At 38.0% G+C, this 22042-nt stretch overlaps 2 protein-coding genes across 2 annotated transcripts in view; both read left to right on the top strand.

Annotated features, from left to right (window-relative positions):
• Positions 1–4347: 4347 nt before the first annotated feature.
• On the top strand, positions 4348–9783 carry dusp5 (dual specificity phosphatase 5). Its single transcript, XM_067416228.1, has 4 exons — positions 4348–4834; positions 5793–5935; positions 6340–6559; positions 9078–9783. The coding sequence occupies exons 1-4, from the start codon at positions 4471–4473 to the stop codon at positions 9470–9472; spliced, it is 1122 nt and encodes a 373-aa protein (XP_067272329.1). The 5' UTR covers positions 4348–4470; the 3' UTR covers positions 9473–9783.
• Positions 9784–11271: 1488 nt separating this feature from the next.
• The window catches only part of smc3 (structural maintenance of chromosomes 3), a 31052-nt gene continuing 20281 nt past the window's right edge, over positions 11272–22042 (top strand). The window contains exons 1-5 of the mRNA XM_067416221.1: positions 11272–11483; positions 12061–12136; positions 12227–12265; positions 15688–15755; positions 15950–16021. Of these exons, the coding sequence (XP_067272322.1) occupies positions 11469–11483; positions 12061–12136; positions 12227–12265; positions 15688–15755; positions 15950–16021 (270 nt within the window). The 5' untranslated portion in view covers positions 11272–11468. The remainder of the gene's footprint in view (positions 11484–12060; positions 12137–12226; positions 12266–15687; positions 15756–15949; positions 16022–22042) is intronic.

Genomic DNA, 22042 nt, shown 5'->3' with positions numbered 1-22042 from the left:
GCAATGTGCGAAATTTCAAACATATGAGCCATTAAAGCAGGCAGCCGTGTTAGTCGAAATGTAAAACGTGGTGTTCCTGGAACTTGTTCAAGCTCCTGGAACATTTAATGTTCTGAAAGTCTTGTAATGCCCCTGCTTTTTCATCTCACACTACTCTTGAGTGTCTGTTATTGATCAGCTAAGATGGTTTACTGTGTGTGTCATAATGTGACCCACTATTTTACCGGCACACAGCTGTAAGTCTAGGAATTCAGATGTTTAACCCCGTCATCGTCATCATCTTCATCATCATCAGCATGGGGGCAGGGCCTACCAGGTGCCCTCAGTGCACATATATTAGATTAGTGTGAAGGCTCTTTATGGAAGAGTGTGTGTGCACTGATACATCATTGACGGTATATATTAAGAAATGCATCGGTCAGCGAGGAATTTCTGTCAGGATGCCAGGAAGCACCTGCATCTGTGTCTAGAGCAAAAAGCTCATGTGGGTTCCATTGTGATTTTTTTATCCTACGACGTACATACATCAGGAAGGCATTTTATACACGCACACTCATGCTGTGGATAAAATAGAGAAGAAAGAGAATGACTCACACAGGGAGAAGAAAATCAATGTACAGGAATGTTGTATTAAGGCCTTCTAAAATGAGACAGACCCTTACATGGTACAATAATTTGCCGTGGTATATTTTTTAATCGAAATCCTAATTTGGGCTATTTATCTCATAATTTCAACCTTTTTTTCTCATAATTTCGATCTTTTATCTCATAATTATGACTCAGTATAATCTCAGCTTTATTTCATGATTATGACTGTCGTAACTTCAATTTTATCTCATAATTATGACGTTTTATGTCATAATAACAAAATTATGACTTTAGCAGTTTTTTTAGTTTTTTAAATCTTACAATATATCTTAGTATTTCATAATTATGACTTTCTCTCAACTTTATCTCATAAATACAACTTAGTATGTCGTAACTTCAACGTCAACAACAAAATCTCAATTATGAATTTCTGTCAATTTCAACTTTATCTCATAATTCTTAACATAACATTTTATAACATTTTATATAATGACTTAAAAAGTCAAAAATTTGCATAATATTTTTTAATACATTTTGTAAGATTTTTATTTGTTTTATGTTTATGTAAAAACTGTTATAAATAAAATATATATAAAACCTCACATTCAAAAAAAAAAAAAAAAAGTCAAAAATTTTCATTCATCATTTCTACTTTTCTAAAAAAATATCTTATTTAGCTTAGAATTTCATTATAACGACTTATGTCTCATAACTATGACTTAGGATGTGGTTATTTCGACGTTATCTCAAATATGACTTTTTTGTCATATTTTTGACTGTATCTCATATTTTTGACTTTTTATGTCATAATTTATATTTTTTATCCTCATAATTATGACTTAGTATTTCATATTTATGACTTAGTATCTTATAATTTGGACTTCTAATGTCATAATTTATATTTTTTATTCTCATAATTGTGACTTCGTATTTCATAATTTGGACTTTTAATGTCATAATTATTAAGATTTACAAAAGCATGATTTATTTGTATGTGGCGGATATGGGCTTCCATAATGTTGTTATTATTTACTAAAACTATTACAAATATGAATGATATTTTCATCACTTAAAATAAAGCTGAAATAAAATAAAAAATATTAGAGGACAAACTTAAATGAAATTTCGACTGAAAAAAAAAAAATTAAGTACTGAAATGACTAAAACTGAAATACATGTAAATTAAAGCTAAATAGAAATATATTATGAAAAATAAAACTCAGGCAATCCTGTGACAGATAATTCAGACTAATGCATCCTCCTCCTTTAAACACTCACTCACGTACACACAGTTACATAAAAACACTCATGATTTTCGCCTCCCAGCCTGTATTTTGCTGTTCATTTTCGAGTGTGAGGGGGGTCGTGTGTTACCCCAACACACAGTGATGTCATCAGCCGAGAGATTACACAGGGCCATATGGGTGACGGCCTGCCACAGTAATCCTCCAACTGCCTGCTCTTCCTGTCACACACAAACACACATACACACTTGCTCTCCTCGCAGTGGGATGCATTCTGGGAAATGTTGGGCCCTCGTACCAGTGAAAACCATTACTCATAAGCTAATAAGACAATATTTTGATTATGTTGCGCAATCTGATGCAGTGTACATGTACACGGTGAGTGAAAACAAAGGTCTGTTGTATATTTCCTTGGCTGCATGGTGACGAAGGTAAAGTATAATCGTATTAGGGGTTGTGGGATTATGAAGAACGGATATAGGGCAGGTGGATAGAGTGAAGCGGAAGTTTATTACGTGCAACTTGCTTTTCACCAGCGTTGCCAAGAAAATGTTATTCATTGATTTGATGTCTGTTTTGATGCATGCTTAATTTAGTATATATAGACTAACTGGTAGAGATCTAATATAAAAGGCCCAAAAAGTATGATAACTATAAAGTTTTAATGAGAAAGTCCACCCCACAACTATAATCATAACAGCATAGATTGATTGGAACGATTGTTTTCAACCAGAATCCATTCTGGTTTAAAGAACTTGAGCATTTAAAGCGGCAGACGACAAAACTGCAGCGTCCAAACCTCATTCACCCCAATGGAAAGCTTATTCACACTGTCTGAATCGATCCCTATCCCTTATATAGTGCACTATGTGCCATTCACCGAATTTAGCCACAGCTTTACTGTCTGTTTATAGGGGGCGGGGCTTCCGATTCTAGAGAGCATCAGAGGAGGCGGGGGCGGGGCTTCCGATTCTAGGACAGAAAATCTGATGAGAAACTGAAGTGCAGAGTGATGTCATAGAAATCATACTGGCGGGAATGAGAGACTATTTTGAATGCTTATATCTTCTAAATGCACATTTTGCTTTGGAGTACACTAGCTTAACAGTAAGACTAACATTCATACTAAAAGCCAAGAGACTTCCACTTTGATTTCATGGGGACGTTAAGGGCAAGGGCAATTTTGGCAAGGTTGCCTGCTAAAATTCGCACTCATGGGTCTAAATATCACATAATAGTCGCTTCAACCCGCGGATTTGGCAACACAGTGCAGTTGAGCTCTGTCGACATTTGACAACTAACATAATACGTCGCTTCGTTGCTCTGATTGGTTGTTGGTCTATCCAATCGAGGTCTTTCCTGGTTCGGTTGAAACACCCCATAATCACAGCCCAATGGAGCAGTATCAGACAAGGGGGTAATCTAGCACTCAGAAAGCGTTCCACCCATGGGGGCGGCCATTGCTAACCAAGCCATCACCTGCTGTTAGTATCCCATTGACTCCCATTCATTTTTGAATCACTTTGACAGTGAATAACTTTACATCTGAGGCATTTAAAGACTCCATTTGTGCATTGTTTATTTCTAAAGAAACACGACAATGCATAAAAGGCTCCATTACCTTGTATCTTACACTATCGCCCCGTAGTAGAAGCTGTTTTTGTAAAAATAGGCTAACGATTGCGTCATAACCAACGCGACTCTGTCGCACAGTTGAGAAATTACCGTATAGACAGGAGGAGACGCTCGCAGGCAATCTTTTACTGTCTATGAGGCAGTCGGGGGGACGTGGAAACATAAAGTCTGATAAAGTCAAAGGAGAAGAATGGGGAGAAGCCGATAGTGAGCCAAAAGCAACGGGAGAAAATATTTAAACAACGTGATTCAGATTTCACTTTCCACAACTACTAGAAGACTTACAACTGTCAGACAGGAGGCTCACCTCACATCTACGTCGTCAAGCTCAGTCTGAGCCTGCGCAGTACACTCAGCCATCAGGAAGTGAGTGCCTCCTGATTGGCCTCCTTTTCGGCCATTGAAGTCAATGGGAACGCTCTGTCCATTTCTTTTACTGTCTATGGTATCAGACTCATATTCTGACTAGAATTGACCACGTCAGGCTAAGATAATGAAAGACAAGTCAACAAAACATAAACATTGTTTAGTGGGTTTTGGCTGTTTTAATCCAAAAATCTTACATAGGCTACATAATGTGCCTTTAAAGTTGTCTTAGTTATTGATGTGAATGGGCTTCAAGCCCACATAGCCTATCTCTTTTAAATATTTTCAAATGTTATTTAATTAAAGGAAAATGGATTGGAATTACAAGAAATGACACGACGTGCAGTGCCGTGATGAAGCGATGATTTAAATGTTCAGAATTCGTTTCTATCACACTTTCAGCTGAGGGCGGGTTTAGTCAACAGAACGTAGGCGCGCTCTCGTGTCGGTGTGTCCATTTATGGTTCGTGACGTCAAGCGCCGGAGGTTCCATTCATATAAAACAGATCCTACGGAATCCCCTTGGAGGAAATGTAGACTCAGGCGCAGTACGCAGGGTTTAGTAGGCAACCTACACCCCTGAAACATCCACATCCAAATAAAAGCAGTCCTCCACATTTCACTTTATCGCATCAACATGAAGGTCTCCAGCATAGACTGCCGTCGCCTGAGGAAGATCCTACGGAAGGAGTGTGGAAGTTGTCTCATTGTGGACTGTAGACCGTACTTCTCCTTCTCCAGCTCGAGCATCAGAGGCTCCGTCAATGTGAACTTGAATTCGGTGGTGGTGCGGAGGTCCCGCGGCGGTCCCGTACCTCTGCAGTTCGTCATCCCGGACGAGGAAGCTTTGTTTCGGCTCCGGGAGGGCAGCATCTCCGCAGTCGTGGCTCTGGACGACCGCACACCTCATTTACAAAAACTGAAAAAAGACAGTATTGCTCAGATTGTCATTAATACTTTGTCGCACTTGGCGAGTAGCGCGAGCATCTGCTTCCTAAAAGGTGAGTGAAGAATGTTCATTTTTTTCTCAAAATAATGTGTTAAAATATTTTAAACTCGTTTCATTTGTATGCAGCCTACCGTAGGCTATACATTTAGACTGATGGTGTCAGGACAAAGCAAAACCAATTAATAATAATAATAATAATAATTATATCGTAATATATTTATTTTTATAATTCTTAAATTCTCTGATTTATACGGACATAATTATAGGCCAACGGAAGAATAGACATTTTAATAATGAAACTAATAGGCTATAGGCTATACATTTTGGATTATATATATATATATATATATATATATATATATATATATATATATATATATATATATATATATATATATATAGGCTAATTTCTCATTTCATTAAAGTCTTTAGACTAAATAAATCAATTTAGAATCCTGGCTAAAAGTAAATAAATACTAAATAAAGATTAACATATATAGCCTATTTATAAAAAAAAAGTAAATTAGAATAAATAATAAGTTACATTTAAATCATACATTTTTATTACATTGGCCTATAACACCTAAAATTTTACATTGACGTTTAACATTCATCGTTATGCTGTTGAATTAATAGTTTTTTAGTTTGATACAGCAGATCATGCTTTTATCTGGTTTTCAAGAGATACATTCTCATTGTGCGTCAAAGGACGGATGAGTCAGAGAGGGAAGTATGAGAACCAACACAGTAATATTTATAGCTATACCATAACATATTATTACTCCTTTCAGTGATTCAAACGTACATGGATTTCAAATTGGCTTATTAAAAAATGTGCAGGAGATTTTGATAAGAAGAAAACAGCTCCAGCGCTCTCCCTTTGTTGCTGGGATTTGCTTTTTGCTTCTCACACTCTGATCAGCTTGAACTGCTACACGAGAAGCTCTTGATAAGGCGAACGACTCAACAGTCCTTGACAACTCATAATAAGGGTGCATTTCTCATTGCAGGAGGCTACGAGAACTTCCATTCCCATTACCCCGAGCTTTGCACTGAAACCAAGTCTGTGGACCCGAGTGAAGACAAAAGCGAAAGAGGCGTCAGCAGTCACTGTGACAAATTGGGTTCTCACCACAAACCAGACTATGATCAGGTAAGAGAAAAGAAAGCATGCTGTCATTTCCTCTTTTTAACCCACTTCCATTGAAACCACTTCCCCTTAACTGGGGGAGTTTCTGCAACAACTCCCCCTCAAATCTGATTCGAAATACAGAGAACAGGCCAATGCTTTATTTTATATATATATATATATATATATATATATATATATATATATATATATATATATATATATATATATATATATATATGTACAAATGTGAGGCTATATGGCTTGTTGACAACCATCCGTCTACCCAAAAGTCAAGCGTTCAAAGACACCCGGCGGACATCTGAGGTCCTTTTATGTCTGACCTTTCAAACAGTGCCTGTACACCACCTGTTGGTCTTCCCTGAGAGTTTCAGTTCTGATATCTGTGTGCTATTGTCATTCTTCAGGGACGGCCGGTGGAGATCTTGCCTTTCCTGTACCTGGGCAGTGCCTATCACGCCTGCAGACAGGACTATCTCAGTGACCTCCGCATAACAGCACTGCTGAACGTCTCACGCAGGGACTCTCGGCCCACCAAAGGACAGTTTGACTACAAATGGATCCCGGTGGAGGACAGTCACACAGCGGACATCAGCTCACACTTCCAGGAAGCCATAGATTTTATTGGTAAATATTGTATATGTACTTTGTGAGAGTTTTAAACGTCACTATCTTTAATGTTATGTAAACGTCACACGTATATGGCTAAAGCCATTAACTCAAGAGAGACCTATAGATAGGCAGCTTATTTCAGGTCGGTTAAATATAGGACTTCCTCTGCCTTACTAACACATCATTTCCATAATCCGACCTGACTGCACCTTTATTTACACCTACAAATCCCATGTTACTTGTGTTCTGGGAAATGCAATTAATAGCAACTCCAGCAGAAATAAATAAGATGAAACATTTAGATAAACAGAGATAAACTGCCGTTACTGTGAGTCATAGGTTTGACTATTTCAAGAGTATCATAGGTGTGGCCAGTGTGTCAGTGGATGAGTCGATGATTAGTGGTGTTAGGTGTGTGTGTGTATGTGTGCTATATGAATGGACTGATATGTGATTTGTAGGTTGTGCATTGCTTCATTATCAAGAAAATAGGTTTCACAATGATTTGACAGCGTTTAAAGGCACAATATGTATGATTTTTGGATTAAAATATCCCAAAGCCACTAGAATAACATTATATCTTTTGTTGACTTGTGTACTTACATTATCTCAGATGTTTCCAAGAATGTTTAAAAAGAAGTTAGCAATTTTAACCAGGTCATGGCAGAAAACTAATGATTGTTATATTGCTCAACACAGTTAGTCTTATTGTTTAAATCTGGTTTTCTTGATTTACCGCGAGTACCTTGTTTTACCATTGATCTAACTCACTGTAATGTGAAAAAATGTCTCATAGTAGCCACCGAGTGAATGCACAGAGTAACGTTAAAACAACTTTCAAAACACTCAAATGTATCTAATATGATAGATAAGCACTACGTTATCCCACATACGTTTGAGCAGAAGAAGCGAATGGGCTTGTCTGGGGCATAATAAAAGCTCTGCGAAATCCAGGCATCATCAAACCAAACATTGTTTTGAATAATGAATTCTAGCGCAGAAAAAATGACATATTGTGGCTTTAAGGTTGGAATTATTACAGCATTTTATTTAGTATAAGAATCATTTGTCGGAGTGCATTAGAGTAATGAGGGAAATACTGGACACAATACAACATATTTTAATAGTTCTAAAATAACCTTCATTTTCTTGATGTAAAATATACTTTAATATTTTTTTATTTAGATTTTGGGGTGAAATATACTCTACACATTGGTTTTGCGAGACTCACTCTTATAGTCGTCACATGGCTAACTTAAATCTGAGCTAAATTACTTTTCCTTTACATGTACCTGAATATAGACAATAATACGTAAGAGACCATGAGATAATTTGTTCTCTCACAGGAAAGCGATAGCAGTGAAATGAAAGAATAATCCATCGAAAGCGTCGGCTAATGAGTGTGTGGTAATATTTAGGCGCATTAGTGAGTGTTATAGTCATTATGACGCCCACAGCTCGGCCCCGCTCCGCTCCAGATGGGCTTCAGGCGTGATTCACACCAGCAGGTTTTGTTTCAAAGAGACCAGCAGTGAGAGATCTCAAATGAACATTTGAAGTCTCCCGGTGTGTGGAGGAGATAAATCTGGAATCTGCTTAGCTGTATTAAATTAGAAAGGAATACGCAATCTAAGCTTTCCGTAATGGTGTGAGTGTGTGAATATATGGATTTATGAGTCAGAACCTTCCAGGTGGAAATGAAACTGATATGACATTATGATTAAAAAAAAGGCGGTCAGAGAGGAAATGAATTAGCCGAGCGATAATGGACAGGGTATATCAGAAAATAACTCTGAAAATATAACCAGGCGATTATTTTACTCTTTCTCACTAATAACTCAAACAGAACATCATTTTGTGCATTTATAGGGATTGTAATGGCATCATGATGTTTTCTCAAATATGCTCAAAGCCATTTGTAGGTTGCTTTTTTTTTGTCTTAGGCATTTTTAAAACATTGGCTGTGTCCGAAATCACACTCTCTTGAGTAGGTATTTTGTTTGACTGCTAAAGCGCTAAAAAAGTGTGTTTTATATAGTACGCGTGTAACATGAATGTAATGGACATACTAAACCCGCCATGCTGTCAGTATCATGTGACCTATCAGTGTCAGTTAAGTCACTTCACTGCCATTCACAAATACGGGTGGCCTTATTGGATAGTAATGTGTCCATCGTATGCACACTTCAGAATTACGCTAGAATTTATTTACCTAGTACTGTGAATTTTCAGACGTCACATACTGTTTAGTATATAGTAGGGAAGTATGTGATTTTGAATGCAGCCAGTGTGTTGTTTGTTTGAGTATTTTTTCCAGCCCAGCATAGCAACACTGGCTCAACCAATGGTGTAAGTTTGGAGCATGGCTCAGTTGTTTGAGTGGCAGATGAGGGGCTTGATTTGGGAAACTTGTTTGAAAACATTGACTGCTATTCTTCAATTAGCTCTTCTGACTTATAAGTAAAGTCTGACTTGAATCTTGACTTTTTAAAAGAGCTTTTTGTAATGAATTCCTTTCCTTTTCTCTCCACAGAACGTGTGAAAGAAAAAGGAGGTAAAGTGCTGGTCCACTGCGAGGCTGGAATCTCTCGTTCTCCCACCATCTGCATGGCGTACATCATGAAAACCCAACGGCTGCAGCTGGAGCAGGCTTTCGAGGTTATCCGAAAGCGGCGTGCCATCATCTCGCCCAACTTCAGCTTCATGGGTCAACTACTGCAGTTCGAGTCGGAGGTGGTTTCTTCTACGCCTCCATCCGTCACTCCTGCCGCTCAGGAGACGCCCACCTTCTTCAGTGGTGACTTCACAATCGAAACCGAGAGCTTCAAATCCTCAGTTTTCACCTTCCCTACCTCCTTCCTGACACCAATGCCCATCCAACCATCAGTTCACCAGTTCAAACTGAGTCCAATAACTGCGCTGCCTTAAAATGGCTGCCAACTCATGCAGTCTCAGTGTACTTGAAAAAAAGGACAGACGAACAGAACAAAGCAATGGACTCTCACAGGGAATAAAATTTTTTCATATTTTTTTTAAATCATGGACAACAGTGTTAGCTTTTTGATTTTGTTTGCCTTAGAGAAAACTACTGCACAATGATTACACTGCAATACCTGCCTTAGCTTGATGATGTTCTGCCTATCAACAGCGCCTAGCTGGGCAAATTAAATTATTATTATTTTTTAAACAGTTTCTTTTTTATGAATTGTGGATCTGTTAATAAACGTTTTTACAATGTACATTTTGTTCATGGTGTCAATTTATTACCAGCAGGTTTGATTTACTCCCCTCTGTTTAACAGTTTTAAACACATTCTGTACATATTCCCCTAAAACCAGTGCAAATAGTCAACAATAATTCATAAAAACATGCTTTTGTCATGAAAGGAGCAGTATACCACCCCATGCCATTGTCATTTTACTGACAGGGCCTAAAATACCCTCACAAAAAAAGAGCTTTAAGGAGCCACAGTAAAAAAGACACAACAGTGACCTCTGCTGTGATCAATACTGCACTATAGACATTAGCCTGCTAAAATATATATTTTAGTGGAACATGAGCCTCTTTTCACACCACATGAAAAAATTAAGCGAATTTAGGCCTAATTCAGTAGTTTTAGGCATTACACTATTCCTCAACAGAAATCACTTGCAATAAAGGATCCTGTGACCCATTATTTGGAAACAAGAGGCTTTTGTTGTGCTTCACACAAACCAAATCATGAATCCAGATGAGGTGCATTTTCATTCTGTTCTTCTGTGTATGCTGGATATTAATGTAAATATAATGCACATCTGGATCAGATCATTCTAAAATAATGATGCCATTATCTATCTATCTATCTATCTATCTATCTATCTATCTATCTATCTATCTATCTATCTATCTATCTATCTATCTATCTATCTATCTATAAGCTATATGTGTGCGTGTGTGAGTGCGTGTGTTACTGTTGTGAAAGATGTTGAATTATTCTATATGCATATGATATAAATCAAAATTATGAAGGTCGTAATTATGAAATTAAAAGTCATGTTTCATCATATCAGATAAAAAGTCGTAGCCTAATTATGACATAGGCCTATGATTAAAAAGTAGAAATTGGGAATTATCATGTTCATTTTGATGTCATATAGCCTAATTTCTACCTTTTCATCATCTGGATGTAATTATCTCATAATTATGACTTTCGATGTCCCAATTTCGACTTTTTATGTCATACTTAGGTCATAATTTCGCGTTTTTATGTAATAATTGTTAGGATATTTTGTTGTGACAATGCGTCATAATTACGACTTACCAAAGCATGAATTGTTTTATTATGTGGTGGAAATGGGCTTCCATACTTTTCTGTGAAATAGAGAAAATGAAAATAAATTAATACATTTAAAAGGGAATACAAATAAGTGACACAAATGAACAATCATAGTTATAATATGTATCTATAGTTTATTCTACAGCAGCTGTCTTGGCGCCCAATCTCTATATCGATGGACTAAACTAACTGTACAAAATAGGGGTAGCGTTACAGACGAAATAGATGTGAAACTAACATATAGCAAGGAGTTCAATAAGCAATCAACTATTATAAATATAATTAATTTGTCTTGTTGACATGAAGCTCGTGTGATTCATTTTACTGTTATTTTAAATATTTTTCTTAAATTGTACTTTTAAGTCCCCCTAAAAAGTCAAGTAGACTCGTCCGTTCGTCCCGCCTCTGTCGCCATTTTGATTGTTATGTCTGCTTCGTGAGGGGAGGGAAAATAAAATTTGATCCTACACAAGAGTAAATATCGGATAAAATTTTCCAGTGTGCAGACATATTTATTTACACTCAAGCCCTTCTTCTCTCTGAGGAGGAGGGTGTTTATTTTAGCTTTGTTCGGCTGGTTTCTGAGGAGAGTTTTGTGCATAAACCGCCATGTACATTAAACAGGTAAGTGACTGAGATGCGGCTCACGCGTTGCGTGTAAAATAGATATATATATGTTGAATCATGCTATTAAACTACTTATTTACATTTTTAAAAATCAAATATGCACAAACATACGTTTCTTAATTTTTCGCTTGTTTGGTTGTAAGTTTTTGCCAGTGTATGGCCTTTAATGAAGTTAGCATTAGCTTTAGCATTAGCTGTCAAACCTTCCAAACATTGCAATTAAATATTTTATGCTATATTTATATTAAACATCTCATATTGAATTTAGCATTTATTTGCGGCTGTCCATCATATGGGAGGAAAATGCTAGTAGAAAATTAAGCTATTTCTCATGTAAATACTTCTACTCCGTTATGTATTATGCAACTTAATTACTTATACATGAAGTGCTGTTGTATGTACACAAACATCTCTAAGTTTTAGATTAACGTTACACTCTTATTTGAAAGCAGGTTTACTTTCAGCATATTTGAATAAAAAAAAACAGGTATTCTAGTAGGTTGTATAGCTATATCACAGTTGATGTTGCATTGATTTGACATAATATTTTGTGAACTAACGTTATGTCTTTCAGGTTATTATTCAGGGGTTTCGCAGCTACAGAGATCAGACTGTGGTTGACCCCTTCAGCTCCAAACACAATGTCATAGGTATGATTTTAATCCATTTAATCCTTTTAAGTCTGATCTGATTTAAATCTGATTTAATCAGATAAAAAAAATGTTATTCACTTTTCACAGTTGGAAGAAATGGATCAGGAAAGAGTAACTTCTTTTATGGTAAGTAATTTTTTAAAGTAATTTATAAGGGTGCTCCGATCAGGATATTTCGGGGCCGATTACAAATTACTGATCACCACTGGATACAAACAATAACCAATACCAATCCAAGGCTCTGGATTGTATTGTTTTTACTCTCCCCCCCCCCCCCCCCCCCCACACACACACACTTACAACTGCCTTGGTAATAGTTAGACTTAACGTACAGTATTACAATGCATTTTTTAATTCACAGTGTAAGTTCACAGGGCTCCAGACTAACATTTGAGGGCAGCAGCAGGGGTGCCAATAAGTTCTCCTGTTTCTCCTGGTTTCTACATCAGCACTGTTTGATATGATGTCTGTGTAAATATTAATACTATAGTGGAACAATAATACAAAATAGATTGTTTAGAACTTTAATATTTATTGCACAGACCCCAACTGGCCAAAAAATATTAATGTGGTTCTTCCTTTGGTAGCAGATCTCACATTATCCTTTGCGTTCTTAGCCACTAATTTTGTGGTGGCATGTAACGATGTGGAGTGCTTCATTAGATTATAATTACTTGACACTGATGTGGAGAGACTCTTCCTGGGCATAAGTTGCACGTTACATTAACATTCTTACCTTTCACCTCAACAAGGGAAAAGTATTGCTTGTACTTCCAGCTTGCAAAAGCTACCTTTGAAGTCATTGGACATAATATCGCTCTTTCTCCTGGTCGCTGGTCGCATGCGCGTGCATGTGTGTCTACCTAAGCCAATCATGAGTCATCATCAGATGTGGTTGTCTCCCACCCGCCTATTATAATCAGTTATGTGTACAACACCCACCCCCCAACACTTGTGGACTTCTCTCTCTCTCACACGCACACACACACACACACACACGCACACAGATAGAGACAGAGGTTGCAGGTCCCCTGACAGAGAGCGTGACTATTCGGATGAAAGCCGTTTCAGTGAGCTCAATTATAGTAACGCCACATTTTATTCTCAGTAACGGCGTTGTAACTGGGGAAACAGTAATTAGTTTGATTACTCGTTACTGAAAAAAATAACGCCATTAATAATGCCGTTTATCTATAACGCCGTTATTACCATCACTGCCCGCGACTCATGATTAGTTTACGGTGCTGCGCTGACCTATTTTTGGTCCAAACTGATAAAGTCCATGAAGCACAAATGAGTAGGGTTGGACACCGAAACCTGGTGCCAATATTGCACCGGTACCTATATAACTGGTATGTAACTGGACCAAATCAGAACACAGATTTCGGGGGCTTCATTTCAGTGCCACTTAAATTAAAACATGCCGTCGTGCTTTGGCTGGCACCAAGCCAGAGACAGACACCCTCAGTGCTTATCACATACAACTATTCATTGTTTTCAACAACATGTTTATTTTAGGTTCCAAACATTTACAGTAAGTAACGTTACTAGCAACAAAAAAAAAGTTTACTTTGTTAAAAACACACTGATGTCTATGGAAGTGGCAATACCAATACTTTCAGTTATACTTTGACTGTGTGTTTTACCCATATAATAGTAGATTTTATTTATAAGGCACTTTTCATTCAGGAAAAATAGCAAAAATGAATAAAAAGTAAAAATATAGAATAATACAAGCAATCGACACATAAAAGCCTTTCTGAACAGAAGTCTTCAGTTCTGCTTTAAACTGGTCCAGGCTCTGTACTGCTCTCAGCTTACTAGGAAGGCGGTTCCAAAGCCGCAGTGCAGCCGAGCAGAAAGCTCGATCTCCCATGGTACGAAGCCTGGTGGTGGGGACTTAAAGAAGCAGGTGGCCTGATGATCTGAGGGTGCAGGTGGAGGATTTCAGACTGATGAGTTCCTGTAGATATGGTGGTGCATGTCCGGTGATGCATTTATGTGTGAGCAGGAGGATTTTGTAGTTGATCCGGGATGAAACAGGAAGCCAGTGCAATGAGTGTAGGATGGGAGTTATGTGATCAAATTTAGGGACTCTCATAAGGACTCTGGCAGCGCTGTTCTGGATGTATTGAAGCATCTGGATATTTCTGCCAGAAATCTCACTGAAGAGTCCGTTGCAGTAGTCCAGCCTGGTGGAGACAAAGGCATGGACTAGTTTCTCTGCATCTCAGATACACATTATATATTAAACTATATTCTTTACTCCATTCTTCTCCTAGTTAACCGGTTACTTACTTTCATGTATTTTCGTGAGACTTGGATGAATTTACATGATGTAAATCTGCCAGATCAGGTTGGCTGAGGTTTTACAGTGAATTTATGTATATTAGTTCTGATTATGAACAATTTAATGAATTGTTTTCAACAAAAAGCTATTCTTTAATGTCATCCACCATCGTTTTGTGCCTCTTTAAAAAATAGTATTGGTTCAGTCACCAATACCTTTTAAAGGTATCTTTTTGGCACTAGTATTATTAAAAACCCAAATGATACCCAACCCCCTACAAATGAGTAGAACAGTTTAGTTCTGCATTCATTTTGCCATTTGGTGATGGGCAACGTTGTGGTCGCGCCAGCACGACCTTTATCAATATTTTGGTCACACCAGAAGAAAAAAATTGTCGCAAAATGCGACCATTTGATCGCAGTCTGGAGCCCTGCGATCACAGAAATAAATAATGCTGTTTTTTAAATAGTTTAATGATGAGAAAGTATCATGAATTGGCAACTCTTTATTTATTGGCAAGCAACACGTGCAACATATTCCATTCCAGTCTTTATCAACAGAAAGTAATCAAATGTAAAACCACTGCATAGTCTTTGCTGCATAAATATATATTAATCCTATTAAAGAGCAGTGAGTGGTTTTTCTCTTTGTTTGATTCACAATAATGACAGAAGACAGCAGGAATATTAGGCTGCTGTCACTTTAAGACCGAATGCACAGATCCAGTATACTGATACCTGTGCAACTATTTCCCCACTGTTTTTGTTCACTTGAGACATCAACAACATTGTTTAAGCAAATGCTCACCCAAGCTGGGCATTTTGACTTATTTCTGTATGTTTTAACCGAAGCTGAAAGTTTGCTTGTCCGTGTTCCACTCCATATTGGAGCATGCGCACAGAAAGTCTCTTGGGGAACAGTATCACATTTGCACCTTATTGCAGTTTAAATAACTATGCACTATATTGTCCTGCGGTTTTGCAACAGTAGACTGTATCAAATACCTTACAAATTTACTGTCCTTTTCAGACATCTGGTAGAACTGCCAGACTGGAGAATGTAATGAAGCAATGTAAGCTACGCATAGAAAAAATGTTTCCTTTATAGAGACCATCGATTAAACTATCTAAAGCTATTTTTGGCTGATAACAATCGGCGCCTGATCAATCGGAGCAACCAGAGTAATTTAATGCATCAAAATACTGACAGTGCTGGTGAATTGTTTGTAATGAGCACTTTTCATTTTCCCCCCCATCAGCCATACAGTTTGTGCTCAGCGATGAGTTCAGTCATCTTCGACCAGAGCAACGTCTGGCTCTGCTTCATGTGAGTAATATTATATTTTATTTCAATAATTTAAAACACTCCTTCGTGTGAGAATTGATCAATTATTTTAGTTGATTACTATTTTTACAATTTTATGTAAAATATCGTCTCATACATTTTTATTTATTTGATTTATTATGTTAAGTAATTTTCACTAACCATTCTAAACCATGTGCTTTTGTGTATTTTTTTAGGAAGGCACTGGCCCTCGAGTCATTTCAGCCTTTGTGGAAATTATATTCGACAACTCTGACAACAGGCTGCCGGTAAGAAATGTATCCTAAAGGCCCTGATATACTCACAGTGATGTTCATTTTCCTTCTTTGTTTAGGGGTAAAAAGAAGTTAAGTTTGAAATAACTTTGCAGCTATTAGGGCTGTCAATTAAAAAAAAAATCTAATTTGAACGGATATCAAATATCAAGCAATGTATTCGAATATATTCGAATTTCTACGACCCACCCCCCATAAAAAAAAAAAAAAAAAAAAAAACAGACACCGCCATAACGGAGATTCAATCACAAATGCATTAACAGTCTGACAGTCATAAACAGGACTCAGGCCACAGCCTGTATGGAAAAATAAATTGTTAAAGGGGGGGTTGACTCAGTTTCAGTCAATCTCATGTCAATCTTGAGTACCTATAGAGTAGTATTGCATCCTTCATATCTCCGAAAAGTCTTTAGTTTTATTATATTTATAAAAGAAATATAGGCTGTACCAAGTCTTTCCGAAAAAAACGAGCGGCTGGAGGCGTATCGTGTGGGCGGAGATAAAGAATGACGATCGTGAACAAAGCGGTAACGTCCTCAAGCGTGGAGAAACCCATCGCTATCTCAGCTAATACAGATAATGATCCACAATCAAATCTGAGGCAGAAATAAATTGAACAGGAGAAACGGCAACAGCAGGGCGTCCGTCTCTGTGGTATGTACTGTATTTAGTGGCCTGTCAACATTTGTGTGTCTTTACTCGCAGTTTATGGGGACATGATTCGGTTTATGGACTATTGTATGCGACTAGACCTTAGAAGTAGCAAGCAAAATGGTTTTGCACTTCAGACTAGTGTAACGTTATACATAGAACAACAATGGAGTCCGTTAGCGCATTTGAATGACGAAGCACGTGATCGTGTCGTTTACTGATGTTTACTCATGCGACGGTTGCCAACAGCACAGACATTTGAAGCAGTTTTACTCACCGGCTGCTTCCAAAGCAGGACCGAACCTTTATCGCTGGGACCGCTCTGTCAAAAACACACTTCTTAAAACTGAAGCGATGCTGTGAAGCTTCCCGTCATTTCTGCGTTCAAATCGGTTCAAATGCAGCACTGCCTTCCCGGAATGCTGTGCTGAAGCGTTGAAGTTGCTCGACGTCACCCATAGGAATAAAGTGGAGCGCGGCGTGCCACATAAGTGTTCACGGACGACTGGATCTGCAGCTGAGAGACTGTTTACGGGCGTGCATTTCCTCTCTCTCGCTCTAGTCACGCGCGCGCGCACCCTACCGGGAGAAGAGCCCGTACGGCCCATACAAGGACCTTCCGCTCTATTAACGTCAAGTTGACCCATACTCGGAAAAAACTCTCCGAAACTTGTGAGAAACCGGAAGGAGTATTTTTGACACTGAAATACTCCATCAAACGTCCAACATTAGTTTTTGAAACTTTGTCTATGTTTAGGATGGGAATCCAAGTCTTTAACAGTGTAAAAAGCTCAGTATGCATGAAACAGCATTTCACCCCCCCCTTTAACTTAATGTTTGAAACAGCAGGTTATCAACTTAATCGATATGAAGTGCCACTATGCAATCATCACAGCTTTCAGTTTGTCTGCGTTACGCCGTTTCCCGCTTCAGATGTCGACGCCGTCCGCCGTCCTCTCCAGCAGCTGGAATATGTTTACGGGTGCCATAGCAACTCTCAGCGGCCACCAGGACTTATACGGTTCTATAAAAGCTATTTATTTGTTGTAAAGTGTAATAATCATCTCAGAAAAAATTAATTCTAATGTCAGGCGCAGCTGAAGTAGTTGATTGTTTGCTTACATGGGTAGGTTTAGGGACAGTGCCATTATGCCAACATTATCTTCATAACTTTTTACAAAATAAAAAGTTTATCCCTCAGAAAAATGTACTATCTTCTTGTCAACATGCTTGCTGCATGTGACCGCGGCACGCGCGGCGTACGTCATATAAGGACACACACTCAAAAGTAATCCAGTCAGGTCGTTTACATGGTGAAATGTTTCGTTTGATCTACTCATAAAAAGTTTTATCCCACACATCTCAAAACGATTACAATTTCATTCAGTTTGGGCATTTTGATTACGATTGAGGTGCTTATATGGAGCATTTTCATTCAGATTGGACTTTTAAACAGATTGCAGTGCTCCATGTAAACGCACCTGACTAAAAAATTACGCTACATGGCTACATCAATTAAGGATATTTCACGCCATGTTCGAATGCATATTCGAATATCGAATAAAAAGTGACAGCCCTAGCAGCTATATACTGTTAGAGAACATCCCGACATGCTGCTAAAATCGTTGCTTTTTTCTTTGAAGACTGAGTTTTTCAGTGAACAGTCAACATTTTTCTAACATTTTATTACTTTTTTGACATCAAGAACCTTTGGGCTCTGAAACTATAAAGTTTGAAAGTAAAGAATCAGTGCACAATTCAGAAGTAGTAGCCTGTTGTGTTTATAGGGCTAACCCTGGAAGTAGCTAATTTACTGACTTTACATTTTCATTTAACTCATCCATTTTTGGGTTGTTTACAGAGTGTGCGAGCCTCTCTTTCATTCTGCATACAGACACTGTTGATAATCTAAACCGACTAATGGAAACAATAAAGAGAGAGAGAGAGAGAGAGAGAGAGAGCGCCTGCATGCTTAAAGTGGGAACGGGGTTGTCCTGCGCAAACAAAAGTTTATCGATCAATTCAAGTTTAACACATATTGTACTCCGAAGTGACTTTGCTTTGGCTGAATGTGTGTTGTGATGACATCCCAGTATGTACCTAGGCCCAAAATCTTTGGGAAATCTGTGGCAATTTTGAAAAATTGCAAGCTCCTCAGAATTTTGTGGCCTTTACTTGATTTTGCATTGAATTCTGCGATCGCAAATCCTGGAGGGTCTGGAATATGTAAATATGCGATGTGTGCTTTTCTTTCAATAACAAAATAAACACACAACAAAACTGACCACAGCGAAAATCACAGTTAAGAAAGCATCTGATCATAGCAACGTTTGTATGAGCGCTAGAATTCGGCACATCAGTGAAGTCACGTCATGTTTAGAAATAGGGCTGGGTTTCGATTCAAATTTCAAGAACCGATTCGATTCCGATTCTCAAGATCTTGAATCGATTATCATTATTTAATTCGATCCGATCTGATCCGATCCGATCTTCGAGATTTAGATAAGTGTTTTTGAAGAAAGCATTTTTTCCAGCTGTTACCTGAATTACAGTACTGTAGTTATGCAACATATTGATACTATTATTATAGACATTCAACTGCAAATTAATGGAGTATTGATGGTTGTAAAGAACAATCCCCCTTCCAGGCTGCTCTAGTCAGCGAACGCGCACTGTGGAGCTGTGCTGTCGCACGCCGTCATGACAACGCAGCCTTTACAATTTCCTTGGCAGTAAGAGAACGGCTGTGTTCTTCAGCGCGGTGACGGCGGTATAACGTTAGGCTGTATGTCCACCAAAGCATTTTTAGCCAGCTGAAAACGCTAGGCGCTCAACTGAAAACTCCCCGCTGTGAGCGCTTGAGAGCGTTTTGGCAGGCAGCGTTTTTTCTCCTCAGTTGAGACTTGCTTGTTGTTATGATACGGAAAATCCTACTTGCTCAGCGCCTCGGTGCACTCCAGGCTTTCTAAAAACCCGGCGCTCTCATTGAAAACAATTGAAAATGCCAGCCAGTATTCTCTGTCTGCGGCGTTTCTGGAGTTTTCAAAGCTGCCATGTTAGTTGTGTTAATGTCCTTCCACCTCGCGTGTATGTGTGAATTCAATGACACGGCAAATTTAAAATAAAAAGGCCTATTATTAAATCGAACCTCTGAGTTACGGATCGATCTTTAGAAATTAATATGAAAATCGATTCAGAATTGGTGAATCGATTTTTTTCAACACAGCCCTATTTAGAAATATAGCAGTTTTTACAATAGATTGCTTCAACGCAAGCAGCTTTATAGAACTAAATGTGAAAAACCCTGTCAGTATCTCTTTCAGTTTGAATTGCAGCTTAAATTTTTCTACTATAAGGCCATCCTTAAAAATATTTTGGTTTGCAGTAACAGTAAAAAAAAAATAAAAAAGGGTCGGTAGGTAGGTAAAAAATTTTTTTTTCAAATTTTAATGTAAAAAAAAAAAAGTACATTTTTGGTGATGGTGATTACGTAGGTATGAATTTAAACTGACTGGGTCTTCAAGCCCTGCTGCCTTCGGGCTCATAGGCTGCAGGCTATATAGACCACAAACAAATTGAAATATTTGTCAAAAACATGTTTATTCCATAAATTTCAGGTGCATTCATTAAGAAAAGGTTCCTACCACCGCTAGCTGTCATTGACTCAAAGCTGTCAACCCTCCCTTTTTTCCTGGGTTTCTCAGGTATTTTAGCTCTTTTCACGCTGTCTTCCCATTTTAGTATTTTCCAGTGATATGTATTGTATATGATATGTATATGTATTCGTATTTTTACGCTCGATTGTGTTAACTCAGAACACGCAACTCTCTGTGTCTCTGAAGTGGCTTGCACTTGTTGCTAAACCAACGCATCTGGTGATATAGACTAGTGTATTTGAATATTAAAAAGATTTTTTTTTTTATGAATTAAATTAATTAAGTAGCTATAACCTACTCTTTACTGGTATATATTACAGTAAACAAACATCACAGACAATGGCAGACCACACAGAGACACTGCCCCTCTTTCCTCCTTCTTGGCAGCCTACATTTAGAATAATAGATTTGATTAACATTAATGATGAAAAAGGTTAAAAAATCGTGATTGTTTGGATTGTTTTTCCTGCTGTCGAGCCACAGCCATTCACTAAATCAGTGTTTACCAACCTTTTTTCAGTCATGGCACCCTTTGAAAATTTTCTAATTTTGTGACACCCCCATGCATATGTTACACTTGGGGTGTAATTGCTCACGGCTCGGTTTGTATCACAGTTTTAGGTTCACGGTTTCAGGTTCACGGTTTCAGTACGGTTTGGTATTTGGTGGTGGTGCCGAGGAGATTCCCCCCTTCTATATGTAAAGCGCTTCGGGTGTCTAGAAAAGCGCTATAACAATTTAATTAATTATTGTTATTTGCCATGCTCAGGGAAAGAAAGAACTACTGTCAAATAAAAATAAAGAAAATAAGAACAAAAAACTTAAATACAAGCAGCAGCACAAATAAATACTATTGAGCAAAGATACTAATAAAATAAACAATGCTTTTCAGATTTTTTCAGGTAGGTCTAACATTAGTTTTTAGGTAGAGAAATTGAATAAATAAATCAAATGTAAAATAACTGCACATGTAACTGTTTAAATTAAAGATCAATCCTTTTTAAAATTACAAAAGCTATTCAATCAAGAGCAGTGAGTGATGTCCTTATCTTTTGTTTGACAGACAGCAGTAAAGGCTACTGCCCCTTTAAGACCTTATACAGGGATATGCTCGTCTTTCTCGACTGTATACAGTTCACTTAAGGCACCAGACTATGTCTGCTTGGATACTCATCAAGATCGACATGTTGATATACTTTTTGTGTGAGTTTGTCCGTTCAAGCGCAAGACTTAAAATAACTCAATATTTGCGCGCTGACAGACGTGCGCGCGCTTTTGGACGAGCGCACAGAGACAGCTTCTCACACTGCAGAGTTCTCATTCGCGTCTTCTGGCGAATATACTGCATGGGTGATACTGCATGGGTATAATTTACCCATGGGTGATGATGGCGAAAATGACTGGTCATACGGCAGCACTCGCATGCATTGAACACAGTTTACAAAGATAGACCGTTTTGCCCACGTTTTTCTTTTATTATCGCTGTTGTAGTGTAGCCTATCACTGAGGAGCCAGCACGTGTATCCATCGACAGAACCATACATAAAGCATTATTTTTCAAGTTACAACCAGTGCCGCCGCTCCCACCACGCGCTGCGAGTAGTCGAGCAAAACACACGCTACCCATAGCAACGCGTTATGACAACGATTTTTCAGACTGACAGAGACAAGATAAATATGGCTTTTCCGCCATTTGTTACTGTTTTGT

Source organism: Pseudorasbora parva, chromosome 14 (assembly GCF_024679245.1).
Source record: "Pseudorasbora parva isolate DD20220531a chromosome 14, ASM2467924v1, whole genome shotgun sequence".
Lineage (NCBI taxonomy): Eukaryota > Metazoa > Chordata > Actinopteri > Cypriniformes > Gobionidae > Pseudorasbora > Pseudorasbora parva.
The sequence above is the reverse complement of the archived record's forward strand: the minus strand, read 5'-3'. Positions and strand labels throughout refer to the sequence as shown.